The sequence below is a fragment of the Amphiura filiformis genome, chromosome 19 (assembly GCF_039555335.1).
Source record: "Amphiura filiformis chromosome 19, Afil_fr2py, whole genome shotgun sequence".
Taxonomy (NCBI): domain Eukaryota; kingdom Metazoa; phylum Echinodermata; class Ophiuroidea; order Amphilepidida; family Amphiuridae; genus Amphiura; species Amphiura filiformis.
Genome location: NC_092646.1, coordinates 59,844,477 through 59,869,905, shown reverse-complemented (window position 1 = coordinate 59,869,905; position 25,429 = coordinate 59,844,477). Strand labels below are relative to the sequence as shown.

Genomic DNA, 25,429 nt, shown 5'->3' with positions numbered 1-25,429 from the left:
CACCATCCAAAGTGAGAACCAGTGAGTGCAGACTTTGGCATGTTTTATGTGTCACTCATGGAGGGCAAAATAGTCATCTCCATATTCTGCCATGCACCTGTTAAACTTGGATTTCAAGTATGTGCTTGCTTACGTCCAATGCGTTGTGCCAATAACGCATGCTAAGATATGTGTGCGCAAACCTTTGTAGTGCTTACACACACAAGTCTTAGTTTGATTTTGGGCTTTGCCAATAAAAGGTGCAGGTACACTATTTTAGTCTCCATGGTGGATTTACCATATCATTGCACACTAAGCAATTACCCCTCTCATGTGAGGGTGGGATCATTAGGTTGAGTACAGTATTAATACATACCTGCTTTTCCTCTACGCTGTTTCATCACCATAAAAAATAACGCTTTTCATACTTTAACAAGTCAAAATATCAGCAACTCTTTTGTTACCATGGTAACTGTTCTTGTCTAGATCCTCTTCTGTATGATCTTCTCATAGAGAGTAATAATGCTATTCAAATATGTGGGGAAACAAAATATGATTATTGCCCACCCCACCCTCCCATCTCTTATTGTCAACTTCACCCCTCCATCTCTCGCCCCACCCTCCCTTATGCCCACCTCACCCTCTCGTCTGCAACTCCACCCTCCCATCTTTTATTGCCCATCCCATCTCTCACCCACCCTCCCATCTCTGCTTCAAACAATCCAACAATCAATTTTTCCTGGTGCCTGATTTGCCCTTGTCATCACTCGTTACAGGGTTGCCAAACCCACTATTTCTTGGCCCAATTGGGCGACTTTTGAAGATTTCCCCAGCGACTTTGACAATTTCTTGTCCACTAGAAACCAATGGTTAAGAAACAATTGGGCTACTTTTCAAAATTGGCTCTTGTGACTTTAGGTAGTTTCCAGTCCCATAGAAACCAATGGTAAAGAGTCATTATTTGACCCACAATTTGGACTTAAATTTGTTGGCAACCATGTCTAGCTATGGCCACCCGTTCACATTCATTCCATAATATAATCCTCAAATACTGAAGTCTCATCATATATTCGCACGTCCCAATCCCCCTTCTATCACAATACAATTGAAAATATCTGTAAAGTTCCAATGTTTAGCTCACCCTTACTCCCATACTGTATACCCTCCAGAAAATGCCCTCCTAATATAATACACTACCCATCAGGGCGGTAAAGTAACTTCTGTTTCTACTCCCACCAGTTGCATAACCAGCGAAATGGCATTCCATCAGATCATGACCTTCATGTTTAAGTTCCCAGACCTAACTTAGTCAGCCACAAGATATCATTTCTCCACTTTTTTGCTTGCAAATGCCCTTCTTGCTTGAACATATTGGTTAGATTTCAGAAAGCTTAGCTAGTGGTCAGGCTTCCTAAGCCAGCAGGCTAGCCTTACAAACTTCTGATGTAAACATGAAAATACCCATGCTCCAATAAAGGAGTAGAATTTTGTTGCGCAGTAACACAATCAAACACGACTGATCCAATCTTTGCTCCAGAAATATGGGGATCTTTACCACTACCCCTTGTTTGACATTGACAGTCTCAGGTAAGCAAAGCTTCTATCTTAAGATACTGTGCAAATATGGTTGCAAATTTGAACAATGTTGTAAGATCTTTGTCAGTGCAATGTTGTAAAATATCTGAAGTATCAGTGCCAACATAATGCAATGTTGTAAAAATATCTAAATTTTCAGTAATCGTAAAGCTCAAAATGATGACAGGCAAAAATCCACCATTTTGTCTCTTGTCACTGAAATTACCATAACACGCACGAAATAGCGCATATTACGCAAAAGGAACTTTGCACAGAAGCGCTGACAAGTTGAGCGCTCTGTATATGCTCAGATAAGCAATGTTGCGAAGTCTAAGAACTCTACCGGCGTCAGCCGAATTCAAGCGCGCTAAGAAGGTCCGGTCATGTTACCTTCCAATCTGGAGTTTAATAATGATCTAAGGAAATTACAAACTTGGGAAATGCAGTTCTTCAAGATGATATTATGCAGTAATCAAAAGAATGTGCCAAAAAATTGATGCACCAAAAAAAAAAGTTACCTGAAATAATTTTCCAAATCCAAATGAATTTAAAATTTAAAATAATGCTATTGTTATAAGTGTAAATATCTAACCAGGTAATTTTTGTCATTTTTTGCTTTCATCCGAGCCCTTACAAGCCTTTTTAAAATAATATAAGTGTAAATATCTAACCAGGTAATTTTTGAATTGGCTTTCATCCCATTATTACAAGCCTTCAATTGTAATTTCAAAATATGACGCTAGACCCATGTTAGTAACACAATACAAACAGAAACAAACAACATGCATCTAGATCTGGAATACAATTACACAAACAGACAAAAAAAATGCTAGTTCAAATAAGATCATTGCACTTAAGGTGGTATTGGAGGCATTATAAGTAAAGCTTCTAAAACATGTTTTAAATGATTAATTGAGTAAGCAATGCACACTTATCAATATGCCTTTGTTTGAAGTAGATCGTAATCACGGTTTTAAAATATATCAATTTATATTTTCTTTATGTCTTATTGTTTTTATCAATAATCAATATAGTTAATGAGCATAAAATAAGAACTGCAGAAGCTCATTGAGCGCATTGTATTTCAGATAGCAAAAATTGCATAAATGTTCAGGTACTTACCATACTTTTGTCAAACTTGGTCAATTCAATTATTTCTAATGTATATATAATAAGTCTTTTTTGTCATGTTACCTTCCAATTGGAGTTTAATAATGATCTAAGCAAATTACAAATTTGCCTAATTAATTAGCATTTATGCAAATTAGCTCATTAATTATGCAAATATGCAAATTAGAGGGCTGTTCCAATATAATACAATAGAAATATTAAAAAAAAACTTTGACCAAGTTTCAAATAAAAGTATGCAAAATAAAAGACCTGAACATTTATGCATTGATTTTTAAAAATATTGACAAAATTACATATTAATGAGCCTTTGCAGTCCTTTTTAGCTCATTCTATATTGATTATTGACAAAAACAATAGGATACAAAGAACATATAAATTGATGTATTATGGAAACCGTATGTCCGATTTGCTCCAAACAAAAGGCATATTGATCAGTGTACTTTACTCTACTCAAATAACCTGTTTAAAATATGCTCAAAGCATTTCCTAATTTCTAGAAAATGCATCCAATACCACCTTAAGGGTAGGTTAAGGGGAGATACATAGTACATTTGCTCACGCTCAAATTTGAGATTACTTAAAACAGGAACATGTATTCTTTCGAACTTTTTTCTTGATTTAAAATTTACTATTTCATTCTTTCCAACTCTGAAATGTCACATGGCTCAACCAAGCAAATTGGCAGGCAAATATGAGCCCAGAATGAGAAATTTTGTTATTACGCACCAATTTCACATCGCGTGGTGCAAACCTACATGTACTGTAGGTCCAACGCCATCTTGCTACCACCAGCAAACGTACAAAGCAGATTTGCAACCTAAATGCCACTCAAGTTTAAAATAATGTTGCATTTGGTGCACTAAAACCAACTTTTTTGATTTATTGCAGCAAAAAGATGCAAATTAAGACCATGCACTAGATACACCTTTCACCTTTCAGGTATTTAAGTCTTACCATTTTGAAATACTTAATACATTTTGCACTTAATTTGGACACTTTACAAAAACGTTTATTTTCTCATAGTTCACTTTTGACAATTTTAAGCAAAAGGTTAAAAAGTCTAGGAACGCTTTTCATTTTTAACAAAAAATAGCAACATTTTTTTGACAATCAAGTCATAGCAACATTTTTTTTTTAAAAGCTGTTTTCACATGCTGTTTTCAATATTTTAGAAAAATTGGCAAATTTAAAAACAAAACAAAAATCTTTAGCTTACTGAAAAATTTACAGTCCAAACTGATTTTTTTTCGCATGTTGCCACAAAAAATTTCCAAAAACATTAAAAAATAATCTGATATTAGCCAAGGATTCCAGGACTGATTTCCTTTCCAAAAATAAATAATTTCATACATCAGCAACAATGTCAGAAATGTTCTCTTGGTCCCCTTAACAGGAAGTCGCTGACCACATTGGCCCAACCATTTAGTAGTACCATCCAGGCATGCAGAGTGTTGGCTGATTCAGTCCAAGATTGGGACTGCCGATCTCCGATCACAAAATTGACAGATCGGCCGATCTAATTATACATATACATCTGAAAATACAATACAATCTTAACAAGAAGTTGATTCGGCCGATACTAACTTATACATCTCGGAAAATACAATACAATCTTAACACTGTTGCTAGCGGCAGTACTACTTTGCCAATCTTCAAAAAGAAGTTGACAATCTGCGTTAACATTTTTCTCCGAGACAATTTCAAGCCCGCTCAATTCTCTACAAACACAAAATTACCACTTTGCAGGGGCTACAACATGGAAGTACCATGTGCCCAGGTGATGAGCGCCGTGCATTCTCTAAATTCAGTAATGTACTTTGTCAGCGATTATTTTGAAATTTTAAAACGCTCAAAATATCACAAACAAGTAGGCCTATGTTTAAGAAATAAAGGGTAATGCATGATCCTTTACACGAAAATAATGTGTCCGAGGCAGTAAAAACGTAAATAATGGGTGAGGCGCAGCCGAACCCATTATTTAAACGCTTTTACTGCCGAGGACACATTATTTATGTAAAGGATCATGCTGCACCTTTTATTTCTATTCTATTACCACAAAATAGTGTGATTTAAAGCAAATAGAGAAAATGCATTTTTATTTCTGTCAAGTTGTTTACTATTACCACAAAATAGTGTGATTTAAAGAGAAAATATCAAATTTGTGCCCAAATATGTCAAGTTGTTTACCTCAAGGTGGATTCCAATAACACAAAGCTAACATTCAATAACACAACCAACATTCCATTCTCCCTATAAGCAGGTATGCACATACAATAACATACCCCTGACATTCCATTCTCCCTATAAGCAGGTGTGTTAGCGCTTGCGCTGTGCAAAGGCCAGATGATAGAAGAACATAAAGTTCAAGCTGTTTTTGACACTTTATCGCTAATTAATGGTCTGTCACGTGATCGCTGCTTCAACAAATCACAGTGCGCGATTTTGAATAATGGGTCGTGGTGGTAATAGAATAACAAATAATATTAATACAAGCTAAAACCGTTGGGGTACGATAATGAACCCTACAAAACTACCCCAGCTGCTAAATTCAGTCCCGATTTACTTCTGTGTTCCGTTTGTATGGAAAGTGCCATACTGCTGAGCAGTTTTGCAGTCTCCTGTATCATGCCACTCGCCGCCTGCATGCGCCAGAGTATTGAGGTAACTTGACGGCTGAACTTTCTCAACTTATCAAGTACATCATTTGACAACAACGTTCTATTTTAATTCCATTTCATATTCTTGCCCATAAAACAGACCCACAAATCAAAACATTTTTTGATGACACTTTGTTGCACTGTGTCCAAGGAAAATGATTAACTTTTTGTCTCACTAATTTGTTCTTTCAAATTAAGCACATAATCACCTTTGTAACATGAAAATATAAATTATTTCAAAAAGCAAGACGACCGAACCCCACCCTTTTCTACAGGTGGACGCAACCTTTCAAGTAGGGTCAGGCAATTTTTAAAATCTTCAAATGACCCTAATAATGACAGTCCACTTTTGCCACAAAATAAAACACTAAATCCTGTTGCTTTTACATGAATTCAGCTGTTTTTACGGATCACGCAAATGCATTAGTTTTCAATTGCCACCAAAAATGCATCCAATCTTGAAACCCATTCCGTTTTTTATGGGGTGCTCAACAAATGCTGGTAATTGAAGGCATGTGATCCAATAGGTGCTATTCCAATAGCCTTAATCTACCACACAGTGGGTGTCAATTTCAAAAAGAGTTATCCATTCAAGTAATTCACACTCCCTGTGTGGAAAATTAAGGTCATGTCTTCCATAGTTGTTGTACAGATTTCACCACGAATAGCCCAATGCCCAAAGTCATTAAGATTCCAAGTTTTGAGTTAATACTGCTTATCAGGAATGTTGATTACTCTGGTGTTTCTAAATCAGTAAATGTCTGAGTCTGGCGTTTCTAGATGTCTAAATCATATCTTCCAGGGGTGCGATTCAAAGCAGTAGAAAATCATGAAAAAACAGAGTGAAATTGGGCTAAAATACCCACCCCCCCCCCAAAAAAAGGCTGATAATCAATATTACGTCAATTTGGCCACAAAAAATCCTAAGAATGACACCCCTGCATTTCTTTTACTCTTCCCTGCAAAGTTATAATGCAAATCTCATCTGACCTCTTCCCCATGCAGAACAAAACCTGTTATGGGCCATTCCACAGGTACTCGGACAATGTTTAGGGGCCTTGGTTTTTCCTACATCCCATATTTTTGTTTGCCTTGTTTGTATACTACTTGGACCTAACTTGGTTCAAAAGCAAATTTGAAATCTGTTCACTAGTACTTTATTTATGCAACACCAAGAAAAAACAGTGGTTACTAGCTTACTGACATTACAGTTCAAAAGATTAAGACCACAAAGAAATTGGTTGCTGAGAAAAAGTCAAATTCGGTTTTTCAAATCACAGCTCACTTCATTGACTCAGAATTTGAATTCTGCCATTTTCTTTTCCCTTCTTATTTACCATACCACAACATCAGAGAAGGTGTCTTACCCTTCCCAGAACCCTTTGCAATATGATACTTCACCTGATTTCATCAAATGGTACTTCAATTACTTTGTATAAGTAACACTTGTTTATAAGTTGAAAATAGACTGGCTAAACATGGGTACATAGTCCTGAAATAAACATAATTTGTAAGCTCTGAATGTGCTGTTAACTTTGAGGTACCTTTGGTCAGCAAATCAGAATTGGGCTGCTATTATGGCAACATGGCTGGCTGTATTGGGCTGATATTATGTCAACATGGTTGGCCGAAATGGGCTGCAATGACTCTTTTCTGGGTTGTGGTGAGGTTTCTGTGGAATGGCCCTAATCCAAAGAGTTGCTCCCCAAACATAATTTCCTTGAGACCCCCTGCTAACATACAAACAGTAATTCTACTGGACAAGATCATTTTTTTTATACTTTCACTGGTTAATACGGTACTTTATTTAAACTTTTTACTTCTATCACAAGACAATTAAATTGAAGAATACAATTTTATCACAGTTATTTTGTTGAAACTTTTTAACAACGCATGACCTCTATTGATGGCTATAGTTTTCCTAAAATTTCAAAAATAAAAATATTGAGGACAAACAGTTTCCTAACTAGTGGAAAACTATACCAAAAGTAACTTTACTGTTTTACTCATTTAAATCACATGATTGACCAAAGACATAAAGCTACAAAAGTAAAAAAAAAATCCCACCCAGATTAATGTTGAACTTTGCAAGCAATAGCAGTTTCAAATTTAGTGTTTTAAAAGATTGTGTATACATGGTCCCTGAAACATACACCAAAACATGGTCAGGTTTGAGTTTTGCAAGCAATCGTCAAAATTGCAATTTTTTTAAATGATTGTTACGTAGGCGTTTAAGAAAAATCAAACTGATAAATCCTCGTTTTGTTAATCCTCAAAACCTTTCAGAAAACACACAAGTTTTCAAATTTAGCTTTCAAATTAAAGTTGTTTAAAAAGATTGTTACATGTATACAACAAAACAAACAAAATAAACCCCCATTTTTTGTCCTCAAACATTTACCAAAACATGTACAAATTTTTATCATCCTCACTTCTACATATCCTTACATCGCATTACTCCACTACAACAGTAACAAAATGCATTCTTAAAAATAAGTCAAAATACTTTGAAATGGCTAAAACACATGTTTACATTGACGGCATTTATAACAGATAAAATCAAAGCCATCATTTTTTGCGAGCATATGATATCAAATACATTATATGTTAAAATGGAAATACCTAGGATAATTGACCAATTACCCAGCATGCTCAGTGCATCGTTACTATGTACAATTGTTTCCCACGGCAACAGCTAACCTGAATTCTTGAAACGTGATGAAACCGGTTAATCGTGTCGGCTTATCATCAATATTAATGAATCTATATTTCTTTTTCAATTTCATATTTTAACAGAAGGAATATATTTATTCCCAAGATTCATTCCAATTTTGTAGCACAATTCTAATAAAACTTCATCAGTGATTTTGGTTTGAACATCAGAGCAATAGCGACTTAATACTTACGTCAATTACAGTATGTATAAAGTTAAATATCATCTCATAAAGAGTGTATTCACATAATTACCTACAATGAGCATTAATCGAAGATCACAAAACGTCGTAACATGGACAAAGGGGCGCTTTACATGTAATCATCCAATACTTACTCTAAGATACTAAATCACAAATCTGTGTCACAAAGCTATTTACAGTTTGTAGTCCCTTCATCAGGGAACGTTTCATCAGTCCCTCATCAGTAAAGGTGAACTTCTTACTAGATTTCTCAAGAGAGGATGTGTATCTTTAGAAACGGCGGGGGCGCTTTCCATAATCATCTCTGTGATCCCTACCACCGCGTTCCATATCTGGACGATCCATTGGCGGCCTTCTGGTGCCTCTCATTTCATCCATACCACCCCTTGGCCCTCCAAATCCTGGCCCTCCCATACCACCAGGTCCCCCTGGACCACCTGGTCCTCTACCCCCTGGACCTCCCGGACCACCTCGCCTCTCCAGGTCCAGCATTTCACGACCACCTGGGCCTCCGCCCATGCCTGGTGGTTGGTCAAAACGAGACTGGCGCTATGTTTTATAACACCAAATAAATGTTGTGGATTAAATCCAAAATTTGTTCAATTGGTGGCATAAGTGGGATTGTTGGCGGATAGTTGTGGTCAGTTAATTAGACCAAGCCAAAGTTCATTCATATGAGAACAGATGTCGACGTTGAAGTCATCACGGAGGAAAGTAGTCATCAATCAGCAAATCATCAAACACGGGCGCACGGACGGACATATATGGGGAAGAAAGACGAATGTAATATTCAATGGTTAGCTTGGTTTATATATGATTACAACAAACAAAATATATCACAAATAGCACAGGTTATCATACTGGATGGCAAGATTACATTGTCATTTCAACTTATACATCTCAGGCAGTAATTTAAGCTTTAGTGTTATTTGTTTACAACTGATCAGCTGACATAATTTCACAAGTCCTAGATACTACTATTTCAATAATACATGCATGTAAGAAAATTTTATTTTTCAAGTTCATCCCTTCCCCTCACAGGTATAATTTCCAATGGCTACTTAGTTTATAGTAACAATCACAGTTCAAAAAAGGCGCATCAAGTTGTAGAGTATGATTTTCCAATGGCTAAGTTCAGTAACAATCATAGGGTTACCTCAAGTTGTGGAGTATGAGTTTATAATGGCAAAGTTTAGTAGCAATCATTCATATCATAGGTCAAAGAGTGACCGCGAGTTGTGGAGTATGAGTTTCCCATTGCTACGTTCAGTAACAATCACAGGTCAAAAAAGTGTCATGTTGTGGAGTATGAGTATACATTGGCTAAGTTCAGTAACAATCACAGGTCAAAGGGTGACCTCAAGTTATGGAATATGAGTTTCTGTACCTAACACATATATTAAAAAGTAATTTTGTAAGTATCCTGCCAGCGAAGTGTTACGTGTAATCTGATTATCGCCATGTCAACTGGATTACGCTTTTGAGTTCTGCACCACAATCAAAATGATCGCAACACAAAGTCTATGGCATGTACTACCAATTCCAAAAGGTGCGTGATCCAGTTACCAGGGAGTTATGTAACCACTTCGCTGGCGAAAAGTCCATGTGACATCAATCCATGTGTAAGATGTCATTTCTAAAAAAGCAAAAAACTTTAATCTAAATACCCGGGTATACAATAAGAGTATTTTGATGACATTACATTACAACAAATTTGGAACACGATCACTCTATGATAATATTTTCCATTCAACAATCATCCTTGTGGATCATGAATTTTGTACAGGTGTCTTCATAAACAGTATTTTGCAAAGACCTTTCGCGACTGGCCAACCGCTTGTCCTGATCATCGCATAAGAACTACACCACGCCTGCATCACACGATGCTATGCCGTTTATTTGGCGAATGACATGCCGTTGCGATTCAAATAGCCAATCAGAACCCACTTCCTGTTCAAATCTGGCAGAGCGAAAGATATTTGCAAAAAAAACCCTAGTTTTCTTTGGATTCCTGGATTACAACCGTGAATAACTCAAGAAAATCTTCAAAGTCAAAGGCTGCTCATTTCAACTGGGAGTCCAATGCAAATCATAGACGAATATCTGACTCACGAGTACTTCCTCCTGGACAGTGTCATGTCAGCACTTATAGATGGACCTGGTGGACAAGCATAACTGGTAGTCAGTCACCCCATCAGGTTGAGTCTGCCAAAACAATTCCCTAGAAATCACCCAGACCATTGACAGGCTAGCTGTAACAGCTTGCATATTTACCAATTGATGTCATCTAATGTGCTAGACTACTTTATTTTACTTTATTTTTGACATGAAGAGAATCAGAGGAATTGAAACGGTGCAGGGATTACTTTGTAGATTTTATACAACCGGTGTCCAAACAGTGTTTCCGATAGTAGGTGTGGCTTGCAGATGAAAATATCTAGAATCATTTAGGTAACAATACTAAGTGCATTAAAATTTACTTTCTCAACCTGGCGAAAGTCAGTATTGATTTAAGTCACTGTAAATCTCCACCCAGTACTTCTTTATTTTCTTAGTGTTTACAACTGATCACTCACACTATGGGTATAATTCAAGGCTGAGTTTATTATGAGTATGACAATTAAATAGCTACTGGTTGAACAATATCACAAGTAGAATTTTAAAATTAATGTTTTTGCAACTCACATTGATTCTCCTAAAAAAATTCCAAGCCTACACATAAACGCAATACCAAGAATCTACAGATTCTTGTGAAATTATGTTGCCAGAATATGGATTCTTGTAAGATAGTGAGCAAGGTAGAATCTCATTCTACCGTTGATTAATTGAGTTATTGTCAAGACATTGCTCCAGGAGAAAATGAATGAATGAATGAATGAATGAATGAATGTTGGTATTTATATAGCGCCTTTCACATGTGAACATGTACCAAAGCGCTTTACATTTGAACATGTGAACATGTACCAAAGCGCGAAACCTTTGTTACTATTTAGGGTAGGGTTCCAGCTAGTGTTCCGGCTAGTGTTCCAGGAGCACTCTGTGTTGATAATAACTCAATTTTGATATATAGGTTTAACCCCCCCACTCAGCCCATTTTACAGTGTACTTGCATTTTTCATCAAAGTCTAGGTTTTATACTTGATTATAAATCCAATTAATTTTTAAGCTATAAATTGAAGAGATTATAATCTGTAAAATTCACCCAAGAGTAACATCACTCATGCAATAAACATTTTAGGAACATCATAATGGCAGGATACATGAGATCCTTGGTCTCACTGAAATGCAATAATAGGACCAATCATTGACTGGATAAGTGAGTGAAATATGTGCTTGAGGACATTGAGGTACAAAGTGATTTGATTGGGACGTCATCATAATTACACGGTAACAAAACTGGAAAGATGGTCAAGTGATTCTAATGCATCACGAGCATAAAAATTGCCATTGAATTGAAAAACATGATTTTCTTGAATAAGATCAAGATCACAGCTGAATAACTAAGGTGTACGAATAAAGTGATGTGCGCATAAGTGACGCAACTTGAAACCTGAGTCCAATGACGCAACTTGAGTCCTGAGTCCAATGGAAGACGTTAAACATTTCATCAAATTTCAGTAAAGCTTATGAGCTACATGAAACAAACCCTTCCAAGCAGTAAAAGAAATTGATTAAAGTTGAATATCACTTTTTGTTTGATACACTACAGTACGAGCCCTAACTAGTTATGTCAGCTGATCAATCTTAAGAAATAAATTACAATTTTTTCAAACTTGATGCTTTTATTGCACCTGTTACCAATGTCTTAACAATGTACAATACCTTGCCACCCAAATGCATCACCTGTGCTCTCAGTTACAACAATACAAAAACTATCACACTATTCTATCATAAGAATTTCTGCTTTTTTTAGCTTTCGAATCTCAAGATTTTGTGTTGGTTACAAGAAATAAATCCAACGGCATATTACTTGCAGATTTTTTCATACTCAGAAGTACGAAATTATGTGTAATAAATATCATATGATCTACATCATATAAATAGTGAATAAAAACATCAGGATTTGTCGATAGATCAAACATTCACCAATTATCTGAAACATTTTTTAAGCTAACAGGTAAGTTCTGAATAGGCACAAGTTGATTTCATATCACTCCTAGAGTCCTACCATGCAACATTGGGCTATTCCAGTTGAAATCCATACACCTTCTATGGAAGACATGACCTTTATCTCCCAAACAGGTGTAAATTTCAAATGGAGTCATCCATTCAAGTACCCCCATTTGAAATTCACACTCCCTGTGTGGAAGATAAAGGTCAAGTCTTTTCACAGGGGCGTATGGATTTCAACGGGAATAGCCTGATGTCACAAAGTTGTCTTGACTTGAATAACTAAATAACATAATGGTTGTCGATTAGGTGATTATTCACCAGGCAGCAAGCACGCTTTTAATCTGTGCCCTTATCTTTACCGTAATAGTTTCAAGATCTGGTAAATTCCCATCAATTTCATGACTACATTAGTTTTCTCAGCATGAGATATTTGGAATTTCATATATCATAAGTTTGTATTAACATTAGGCAAATCAAACAAAAACCCTATTGTATGAGCACTAACATTGTGAAAACATGTTAATTGGAAAACAATTAATAATATTCTTCTTTGTTGTAAACTAACACGGTTTTCATTAAATATCCGAAGATGTCAAAAATAACCATTTAAAGGAAGACAAAACTATACTCATATTGGGATACAAAAAAAACCCCAAAATGTCAACACCCAAACTGCTGCAACAGTGTTACAGCAACGTGAAGTCTTTCACATTTTCATTGATCAATCACAGGTGAATTTTGGCAAATGCTATAATTATTTCAAAAATCACAACTGATTTATCATCAAAGTCGCAGCCTAACATGTTCCGTGTTAACCACATAGGATGGGCTAGGTTTTACAATAGGTACGCCATCCACGAGCTGTGCTTTATTCTCCGAGCATATACCGTTCTCCTAATAATCAGCAGGTGTATGACACGAGTGATTTACCAGATTTTAAAGTTGCACCGAAGCATTTCCCAATATATCTAACTCCTTAGAACATTGGTCTTTATAGTAGTGTACTTGGATAAAAAGTTGATAAAAAACATCCACACAAGATTCTGTTCAATAAATTTTACTTTTTCAGTAATCCTCAGTTTTGCACTGCCTGCCAAGTACATTATTCAAAATGATATTGCTTTCCCTTTCAGATTTACCCTCTACAAGTAAAATGTGTTGTTAAAACATGTTCGGCGTAAGTTCATCCTTTTGATTTCCGTGCAGAAAATTCAGTACTAATATTTTCTTTGTCACAAGGTTTCTTACAAATCTACCCAATTGTAATACAGTTATTATAGAATCCAACAATTTTTTTTTGTAAAATAAAGTTTTGATTCTTACAAGTCAACTTCGGATTTGTAAAAAAAGTCACGATAAAAATAATTTGGCCAATCTTGTGGCGTAAAATGCCATATATTTTATAGAATTTTACATGCGTTTTGACATCGTGAAAATTACAAAGACACAATAAAATAAAATAATAAAAAGCGCTGCTGTGTTTCCGCTGTAAAACAAAGCCCTGAACAAAACTATGCATTTGAGCAATAACATCGTCGAGAAAACGTAGCGGTGAACCAAAAACTATATACTAGCTTTAATTAATAAAAACCCAAAGACAGTAGTTTTACACAGAAGACAGTAATACAGATTATATCCTATACAATCTATCAACGCAATGTATAAAAAAGATCCTGCAAAATATTTCAAATTTTTAAAAACTTTTTGTCTGAAATGAGCAATCATATAATTTTAAATATTTTGCTGCCCGGCATCGCAAATTGATTAATTGGCATCAGTTTCCGCATCAAAATTATTGCTTTTGCAAAGAAACAAAGAAATAACAAATTTGCTGCATTGACCGCTTCCATTCATAAGCAGAACACACGTTGGGCTATTCCAGTTGAAATTCATACTAAGTATGTACACCTAATGTGGAAGACATTTCAAATGGTGTTATCTGAATGGATAACTCCCTTTGAAATCTACACCCTTTCTGTGGATGACAAAGGTACTACCTTCCATAAGGGGGTGTATATGAATTCCAGCTGAAATAACCCAATTTCATAAATGTATACACGACAGCCATAGATTAAAGAGGTTCAGGTAGCGCACCAACAGCAAAAGTCCCAGTGCTTTGTATACAACGAGAATTCTTTAGCATATTCATGAGGGCTGATTGTTCTGCCACCTGTGTAACAAATCACACACCGGGCTGCATACCTTTGCATTTATGAGAAAACAGACTGCGCTTTGAAAAATACACTAAACTAAACTAAACTATAACATGCCCATATTGGGTGCAACTTCGCACTTCATGGGAATGATTGGCCCTCATTAACAGATGATGATGATGGATGTTGCAATTTGGTGCACCACCTGTTCATTATTAGTCTATGGTCGCAGCATATATTCAAAGAAAAAAAGTCTTTGCTCAGATGACTGTCATCAAGAATAATCCAGGATAATTGGTACATACCTGAAATCCTTGTCCTGGAGATGATCCTAATCCCATACCACCACCTTGGTTACCACCACCGCCTCCTCCTCCTTGGTTAGCACTTGGTCCTCCTGCACCGTTACCATTGCCGCCACCTACACTGTTGTTACCGCCACCTGATACCAGAGATGGAGGGCCACCCTATAGTGTACAAGACAATGTGAGGGAGAGAAGGGAAGAAGAAAATGATGCAAACGCCCTAAGAGAAATTCTGATGCCCTTTACAAAAGGTGGTCCAGTATATTTTAGAGTAGCCCAATGTATGTATACGCAGGCCTATACTCACTCAACACAATACCTCGGTATCGGCCCATCAAACTAAAAAGGTTTCTGAAATGGATTATACCAATTGAAATCCATATACACCTCCCTATGGAACACACAACCTTAATCTCCCACACAGGGTGTGTAGATTTCAAATGGATCCACCCATTCAGGTAATCCCATTTGAAATTAACAATCCCTGTGTGGGAGATTAAGGTTATGTCTTCCATAGCAGGTGTATGGATTTCAACTGAAATACCACAATTCTGATTGAATGCATGGTATAGTTACCAGCAGAAATAAACTCTGAATGTTATGTCTGACATCATACTTGAGGGCATGTCAAATTTCTGCACTCGAGTATGGTGCTGCAGATCCAATAATGTAATCAATACACTTGAATCCACAACATGTTCATCTATCAGGGCACAGTTCTTTAACCCCAATACATTTGTACATTCATTGAGTGACCTTAGAAATTTGGGTACAAAAACTCATACTCTGCAACTTGAGGTCAAATATTGCACTATGAGTGTTTAATTGAGGTTATTGAACTATGCCATTGGGATGCGGCCTATCATAGCACGTTGAGTGACAGGTGACAGTCAGGTGCAATATTACGAGTTTATCTCTTCCAGAGGCTATAGCTAACAGCAAGAAAACCAAACTCAGATGCATCTAAAACACAATAGGTGCTCAAGTTAAAATGATATAACCAAAATCGGAGGTTGTTAGTGCAAACTAGCTACATGTCTGTTCAAAGAATCTATAACAAGTAAACAGTGCTTAATAATGTGTGTATAACGGAGTAGGAGGACACTGCTTATATCTTGAGTTCACAAACAGGGAATAGTAACAAGAAACTAACACAGGGTCACAATATATATTTTGGGCTCAATCCCTAAACTTACTAAGCTTTGAACAAAGTGAAATTAACCATGAATACAACGGCGATAAAAAAGATGATCAATTGTTAACAGAAAATGTCACCTTCAAAATGTAAAATTGTAAACAACATGGCTCATAACGGGCTATTTTACTTGAAATCCATACACCCTCTGCAGAAGGCATGACCTTAATCACCGACACAGGGTGTGGAAATTTCAAATGGGGTTACATGAATGGGCGACTCCATTTGAAATATACACCCACTATGTTTTATATTACGGTTATGTCAGTCTTCCACAGGGGCATATGGATTTCAACTGGAATAGCTGAATGAGAAGGGAGAAAACCTGGAAAATTACAAATCACTGAGGTTTGAACACTTGTCCACACTGTTCTGTAGATGAATATTATATAAAAGAAAGACTGAGAAAAATGGAATTCAAATAATGAAACAGTCACAGAACCACATTTACATAAATGACCATCAAATCTGAAGGAAAGAAGAGACAGAGAGTTACCTGGTATAAAATTGACAGATTTCACTGATTTTGTTACCAAGATGCAAGGCAATGTGAGAACTAACAGTTACATCACTGATTGTGAGTGCAAATTCCCATTTTGACTACCATTTCATTGTTTAATGAACGTTCCTTGGAATTTGAACGCACCCAGAATGCTAATAGAGGCCAATCATGCGACAATTAGCAACTGTTTTAAAAATATATGTATACCAAGTATCTCTAACACACACATTTACTTCACACAAAATGTGCCCCAAATGTTGACCTCAACAGTTTATTGAACAGACCGTATTACGGTGAGAGACGCTACATGTCGTTAAAATCCTTTGTTTGAGGTCAATTGATTAAAGGATGCAGCAGGATCTAAATTGACCTATTAACAAAAGGAATACATTTGCAGTTATTTTCCCAGTAGCTGCTTGGAATACGAGAAAAGCATAAATAAATGTAGTATGAAAATGTTAACTTTTGCACTTAAAGCTTGATCCTTTTTCAAGTTAGGTATCTATAACCAGTTCTACTACCACAATGTATTAAGCTTCACTTGTAACATATGCGATGTTTCAACCATATATGATATCTCCTTCACAAACCCCTCCACCGTTCACATCATTTCCAGTGTTTGTGCAAGATAACCCCCATCTACAATACTTGTAGCTCTGCTAGAGCATTTTCCACCCTGATGTGGCAGTGACGTCATAGCGTATTTCATTAGGCGCAAATACAAATCTCTATGTTCGCTCAAAGTAGGGATGACCAATGAACCATCAACTTGATTAGAACGCTCCCATAGACATGCAGGGAGCTCAACTGTGCACTGCTTGCACAGACATTTCTAAATTGATCTCATTCTTTTATTTTTCAATATTTTTCTGTAAAAATTGGGGAAGTGAATGCCAATTATATTTTGTAACTATCTTACAAATTACAGCAACACAACTTATTTCATTTTTCTGTAAGTGCGAGTCAAAATTGGTCCATCGCCACAGTGCGTTTAATTGCCAGTGGCTGAGTTCAGCACTGCTCAAGAATGGCACAAAATATTCATGTCAATAATTTCAGGTGAAAAACGGGGTCTACTGAGCTGTAATTTGGCAGAGTTGCCAGTAATACCTCTATCATACCCTCTGTAAAAAGGAAAAAAAAATTGAACAAGTAGATCTGGAGTTACAAATTAAATCACCAGCTTCCCTTTAGAATTTCCATACTCCTTTTGAATCATGCTAAGAAGACACCTTTCTGAACATAAATGTGAAGTTTCGTGCTTATTCGATGTATTTTTCACCTGATTTCAACCCTAAACATTTTCTTATATTTAGGCCTATACCATCTACAACTTGCTGCTGGCTATACCTTGTTTAGAACTTTCAAAAGAAGTACCTGAATGTGCAGACATAACTGTTTCAAAATAGCCCGCCAAAGTCATGCAGGTGACTCCGAGGTCATGCATTGAATTGGTTTGAATGAAGAATACTATGGGAACCAGCACCTTTTGTTAGAAGTCACACATGAGCATGATGAGTGAAGTGGATTTAACCTCTATTGTTGTGAATGAGTCAATGACCTTCAATGACACTGAAGATTTTGTTTGCATACACCTACGAATTGGTCATATTAAACCCAATAACATTGAAATTTTTGGTTGTGAAAAAAAAAAGTTCACCTGGACTTAGTGTAATTTTGATTTTGTGCCATATCGGCCATCTTGGATGATTTTTGGCAAATGTTCTCTAAATGCATGATTTCAATGCCTCAGTTTGAAAAAATAATTTATGCCATTGACTAGTAAAGTGCCATTTCACATGAAACCCCTTTGATACTTTCACAATATGCTTGTTTCATGTTTGCATATATGTTAAAATAAAGAAATATATAAAGGTAAATATATGCTTATGCCAATTTTGCTCCCAATTGCTATTTTTGGACCTTGTCATTTTATTTCGTTCCAATGACCGGTCAGAATGGAAAACTTTGAAAATTCATAATTCGACAAGTTTTTGTCCGATTTTGACCATTTAACCACCAAAATACTTCTGTTGATGAGTTCTATCCAGAAAACAATCTTTTGTAGCAATAGGGGCAACATGAAATTTTGATGGTTATCCCTACTCAAAGTGCTGGGGTACACACACATGCTTGAAGACGCCGTATAGATGCCCGCGTGAAACGGATGCCTCAACACGTTGATGTCACTGCCACATCAGTGTGGAAAATGAAAATGCTTTAGAATGCAGAAATAATAGCAGATGGGACCTTCTTGCACGAACTCATGACTTAATAAAGGGTGTCGGAAAACTACACATAATAAAACTTAATACTGCAATTTACCCCTAGAGATAAGACTCAGGGAATCTGGACTTGGCTATGTTTGTGTGTTCCTCATGAAGTAGCATGGGATTATTTCATCAAGTGACTGGCAAACTATTGAGGATTTAACTTTTGAGATTGGATACATTTTGTGTGTTATGCACTGTACCGATGATGCATACAAAGCTCTTATGCACATACATTTTGTATGCTCAAACTTAAGATGCCGATGGGCTATTGCAGTTCCACCCTGTGCAAGTCATGACCACACAGGGAGCGTGAATTTCAAATGGAGTTACCTGAATGGGCGACTCCATTAGAAATCTACTCTATCTGTGTGGGAGATTTAAGCTCATAGCTTTCATAGGGGTGTATGGATTTCAACTGGAATAGCCCTATTATTATTTGATTACAGCCTTCACCCACTACATGCTGTACATGTTTTAATTCCTTCAAAACTGAGTATAAAGAGTCCAGTCTACGTAAGTCTTATCTCTTTGGGTTTTCCCCTGAAAAGAAATTAAAGAATCAATAGCTTTGGAAGGTAACAAACACATTGTACAAATCAGATATGATCAAGTCTAGAGGCTTAGAATTGTGTACAAACCTGCATGATTTACATACTTTGTCGAAAGTAGAAAAATCACCCTTTTAATCTTCCAGTTTGAATAGGGAATTAGCATTGGCTGCCAATTTAAGAACACTCCCATTACACACGCCCAAAACAAGCTGAACCACTCAGCCAAACTCTCCAATAGTAGGACCAATACATTTGATACCGGCTGCTTGAGTCAAGTACTTGTCTATTGTGATTATATTGACTAATTCAATGTGGAAGTTTTATTCTATCCTAGTTTGGGCTCATTTTCAGCTTGATATGGAACAGTTTTTATTGTCAACTACTGCTAATTCTCCTTTCAACCAAGGTATTAAATGGTGATTTTGTCAAAACAAGACACTTAGTAGTGGTACCAATGTTAGTGCTATACTGGGCAATTCCATTTAAAATCCACACTCCCATAGTGGCAGATTTGGGGATATCATCCACAGGGGGAGTATGAATTTCAAATGGAATGAACACATTTGGCAGCTCTATTTGAATTTCATATAACCTCTGAGAAACATATAGCTTGAATCTTTCACAGAGGGAGGGTGAGTTTCAAATAGAGTCGGTTAATGTGCCAATTCCATTTGAAATTCATACTCCTCTGTGGAAGATATTTCCAAAATCTTCCACAGGGGGAGTGTGGACTTTAACCCCATGAGAGCTATCTGCCGATTGGCCAAAAAGAAGTTTTCATTATCAATTGGACCAATCAGCAACATTAATAAAATAATTTCACCACCACATTGGGGTGAATTATTTGCAAAGCTCAAATCTGATTGGCGATTAAAATGAAAATATCATGTAATTGACCAATCAGAGGCATTGTTATATATCAATTCTTACCTTTTTACCACCAAACATACCACGCATCTGCATCATACCCTGTATACAAAGTCACAACATCCAATGTAACTAACATGGCTCAATATAAATAGGACCTTGCAACCCTTGCTAACTAAAAAGCAGGATTCACTTAAGGCGTAGTCCTCCCATAGCATACGCAGGACAGCGAGCATGTGCCACCTGAAATCGCTCAAAATAATATGCATGCGCTGGATGCTCAGTTTCTTAAAATTTTGTGTTTTATTATAATCATGCAAAAAAAAAAGTAATCCTGTTATCATAGGTAGTAGCCGGATGAATAAAATGAGTAAGTGTCCGATTCCTTAAGTTAATGAGCACATGCAAAAGAAGCTAGTGCCCAACAAGTGGACACCCGGGTTAATAGGGTGTATGTATTTCCTCCCTAATGCATGCTAATTTATACTTAACTGGAAGAATAAACCAGTTATTTTACATTCAATGGGACATCATTCTCAGCTGTATTATATAAATATACCCTCTTTATAGTGAGCCTTGTTTATGAAACACTATCGATATCTTAATCATATTCTACAGGTGTTTTTCATAATGGTGTCTCGGTGTTGGCGATGCAATTGGTTTCTGATAAGTTTCTCCAAGAAATTTGACTAATTGAGTGCTCAGGGTTTCTGTGAGGAAGCACTTCTTGAGAGAAAACATGTAATCAGAAAAAAATTGACCATCTCGGAATATCCCATGATCCTTTGATGCGACCATCACAGGCTATTCCAGTTGAAATCCATACACACCTATCCAACACATGTCCTTAATCTCCCACAAAGGGGGTGTAGATTTCATATGGAGTCACCCATTCAGGTAACCCCATTTGAAATTTACATTCCCAAGGGTCATATCTTCCATAGGGGCATTAGGGGTGTATGTTATCAACTGGAATGGACATAACATTTCAAAATAAAATGGTCCAGACATATATGTCTCTCTGGACGTACACCATCACCTACCTGATCACGACTACCAATGTCATCCACGTTCCTACGGCGCAGATCCTGTTGCAAGCGTGCCTCATCTTGACGACGACGCATCACCATAGCTTCCTCCTGTTGTTGGCGAAGCATCTGTTCTTCCCGCGCCCTCTGTTCCTGACGCTGTCTTTGCATTTCTTGACGCCTGTAATGACAAAAAGTAAAGGCGACATGGCACATCAGTAAGCTAACTAATCCTTCGCAGAGCAATTCAGGTAACCCCATTTGAAATTCACACTCCCTGTTTGGAATATTAAAGGTCATGGATTCCATAGGGGTGTATGGATTTCAACTGGTATAGTCCATTACTGACAGCAAGCCTGGAAAAAATGTCGAATCCAGGAAGCTCCCTCCGTTCACGGAAATTTTGACATCCGGAGACATTTTGGCATTTGGAGGTAAATTTTGTTTTCACCCAGCAACCACAAAATGCTTTGAAAACGTTATAAATGTGTTTTGCTCTTTAAAACAGAACAACATTTAAATGTCGTTCTGGCAATGCAAAGGTCATTAAAATGTTTCCAAAAATTGTGTTTTACATTAAAAAACAATACAATAAGATACTTTAAAAGATAATGTCAAAATGTTATTGTAAAATATTTGTCGGCAAACATTTTGGCAAAATATTTGGTCGCATTCAAATTTCATGTTTTGCAGCAGGTTTTCAAAAATGTGTTTTAATATTATTAAAAAGTTTTACAGCCTGACATTTTTAAAAACATTTTGTTTGCTGGGAAAGAAAAAAAAAGAAAAAAATTGGAAGGAAATTCTAGTACTTTTGTGGTTAATTTGACTTATCTTTGATTTGCGGGAAACAAAACATTTTTTTTTCTAGGTGACAATTCTTAGGACGATGGCCATTCAATATTTTTACCATCAATCAGTAGATTTTAAAGTATTTTATCCATAATGTGCAATCTATTGTATTTTCTTTTTGTTTGCAATTTTTGATGTATATTGAGTGCTAAATGAAATGAAATGAAATGAACGCCATTTAATAGGTTTTGCCATCACGGCAATGCTCATGCTGCGGGTACATTATGAGCGTTGTGCACATGTTAGAGTCACTGCTTCCTAGGGCAACTTGCGCGCGTGTAGCCTCTTTCAACTCATAGATTTAATAGCAGGTAAATTGTTGGAAATCTGAATTGTCACAGCAAAACAAGCAGGGTTGTAGCTAGACCAAGTTGAGTGCCGGCTAATTTTACTATCAAATTAGAGTGCTGGCTCGGGCCACAATCTTTTTAGCAAACACGAGGGATCGGGGAATAGGATAGGGGGTATACCCCCCAATTTTATTTTTTTAAACTCTTTTTATGATGAATAAATCATTTGTGGGGATTTTTTTTTTTTTTTTTTTTAGTGCGGTCCATGCCGGTCGGCCCCGACCGGCGTGGCTACAACCCTGAAAACCAGTGTTAAAATTCTGGAATAGAAGCTATGTGTTAGTAATATGCAACAAATATTAACTGTCTTGAATTTGCATCATGGTAGAAATATAATCACTTGTTGAATAATGGATTCTTGCATTTCATTTGCCTACCCATCCATATTTAACTCATGATTATATTTCAACCAGTAGGCTATTGCAGTTGAAATTCACAGCCCCTGTGGAAGATATTACCTTAATCTCCCATACAGAGGACGTAGAATTCAAATGGTGTCACCCATTCAAGTAACCCCATTTGAAATTCACACTCCTGGTGTGGAAGATTATGGTTATGTCTTCCATATAAGGGATTTCAATTGGAGTAGCCCATTATACTCATTGGTGAGTTAATATTTGTGTAATGGCTTGCCTTATTGGTCCTGCTGCAGCCATTGCATTTCTTTGACGCCTGTGTTGACAAAAAAGAAAAAAGAACACAGTACATGGTCAGTACGCTACTGGGCTATTCCAGTTGAAATCCAAACCCCACCTATGGAAAACACAACCTTAATCTCCCATACACTCTATACAGGGAGTGTGAATTTCAAATGGAGTTACCTGAATGGCCAACTCCGTTTGAAATCTACACTCCCCGAACACCTGTCACAACGGGTTACCTAAATGGTGAAAAAACGAACACGGTCAAAGGGTTTTTTAATCTTCAGTCCTATTTTGAAATATATTGACAGGCACCCCCTCACTATCCTTTGTACAGATTTCCTAATGCTGTCTGTCTTCACATTTCTTTCTGTGTTGACAAAAGGAAATGCAACAGTGCTTTATGCAGTAAGTCCTAAAATGGCCAAGCTCAGAATTATATAAATCGCTTACCTCAATGCGAATTCTTCCTGTGACTTCTCCAGACGCTGAAGTTCTTCTTGACGTCTCAACAAATCTGTAAACAGAAGAGATGATTTACAATATTGTTAAATATGCTTCATGTCTACAGAAAAAGGTTTAAATGGCTCCACTGGGCATTTCCATTCAAATCAATACACCTGCTACGGAAAGACTCCCTCACAGGGTGTGTAGATTTCAAATGAGGTCAACCATTCAGGTAACCCCATTTGAAATTCACATTCCCTGTATGGGAGATTAATGTCATGTTTTCCTTCTCTAAAGGGTGTATGGATTTCATCTGGAATAGTCCGTTTACAATCAGGGTTCAAGCACCAGAACAGATTGGTCAAGTTCATCAAGCTGCTGTGGTCCATAATTTATATGGATCATCCTTTTAGTTATACAACACCTTCCAAGTTCTCCCATCTATTTCTTTGCCCTTACCTTGACGCATCATCACCATCTGGTGCTCGTGTTTGGCATTCTCCATATCATGCAAACATAGCAGCATTCAAGTTCTCCCATCTATTTCTTTGCCCTTACCTTGACGCATCATCACCATCTGGTGCTCGTGTTTGGCATTCTCCATATCGTGCAAACATAGCAGCATTCAAGATCTCCCATCAATTTCTTTGCCCTTACCTTGATGCATCATCACCATCTGGTGCTCGTGTTTGGTGTTCTCCATATCATGCAAACATGGCAGCATTCAAGTTCTCCCATCTATTTCTTTGATGCATCATCACCATCTGGTGCTCGTGTTTGGTGTTCTCCATATCATGCAAACATGGCAGCATTCAAGTTCTCCCATCTATTTCTTTGCCCTTACCTTGATGCATCATCACCATCTGGTGTTCGTGTTTGGCATTCTCCATATCATGCAAACATAGCAGCATTCAAGTTCTCCCATCTATTTCTTTGCCCTTACCTTGATGCATCATCACCATCTGGTGCTCGTGTTTGGCATTCTCCATATCATGCAAACATAGCAGCATTCAAGTTCTCCCATCTATTTCTTTGCCCTTACCTTGATGCATCATCACCATCTGGTGCTCGTGTTTGGCATTCTCCATATCGTGCAAACATAGCAGCATTCAAGTTCTCCCATCTATTTCATTGCCCTTACCTTGGCGCATCATCACCATCTGGTGCTCGTGTTTGGCATTCTCCATATTATGCAAACATAGCAGCATTCAAGTTCTCCCATCTATTTCTTTGCCCTTACCTTGACGCATCATCACCATCTGGTGCTCGTGTTTGGCGTTCTCCATATCATGCAAACATAGCAGCATTCAAGTTCTCCCATCTATTTCATTGCCCAAGCCTTACCTTGACGCATCATCACCATCTGGTGCTCGTGTTTGGCGTTCTCCATATCATGCAAACATAGCAGCATTCAAGTTCTCCCATCTATTTCTTTGCCCTTACCTTGACGCATCATCACCATCTGGTGCTCGTGTTTGGCGTTCTCCATATCATGCAAACATAGCAGCATTCAAGATCTCCCATCTATTTCATTGCCCAAGCCTTACCTTGACGCATCATCACCATCTGGTGCTCGTGTTTGGCGTTCTCCATATCATGCAAACATAGCAGCATTCAAGTTCTCCCATCTATTTCTTTGCCCTTACCTTGACGCATCATCACCATCTGGTGCTCGTGTTTGGCGTTCTCCATATCATGCAAACATGGCAGCATTCAAGATCTCCCATCTATTTCTTTGCCCTTACCTTGGCGCATCATCACCATCTGGTGTTCGTGTTTGGCGTTCTCCATATCATGCAAACATAGCAGCATTCAAGATCTCCCATCTATTTCATTGCCCAAGCCTTACCTTGACGCATCATCACCATCTGGTGCTCGTGTTTGGCGTTCTCCAT

The 25,429-nt window shown here is 37.2% G+C and overlaps 1 protein-coding gene across 5 annotated transcripts in view; it reads right to left on the bottom strand.

Moving 5' to 3' along the window:
• LOC140141577 (uncharacterized) overlaps positions 1-25,429 on the bottom strand; it is a 54,764-nt gene that overhangs the window by 18,557 nt on the left and 10,778 nt on the right. For 2 of the 5 annotated variants that reach the window (XR_011857432.1, XR_011857433.1), the window contains exons 4-8: positions 23,541-23,604; positions 23,080-23,118; positions 21,260-21,425; positions 20,280-20,318; positions 14,829-14,990 (exon numbers count right to left, since the gene is read on the bottom strand). Coding sequence is in view for 3 of the 5 variants with exons in the window: in XM_072163488.1 (XP_072019589.1) it covers positions 8,528-8,806; positions 14,829-14,990; positions 20,280-20,318; positions 21,260-21,425; positions 23,080-23,118; positions 23,541-23,604 (749 nt within the window). In the remaining 2 variants the exon portion in view is untranslated. Of the gene's footprint in view, positions 1-7,286; positions 8,807-14,828; positions 14,991-20,279; positions 20,319-21,259; positions 21,426-23,079; positions 23,119-23,540; positions 23,605-25,429 lie in introns of those variants that run through there. The other 3 variants (XM_072163488.1, XM_072163490.1, XM_072163489.1) reach the window with 3 other exon arrangements.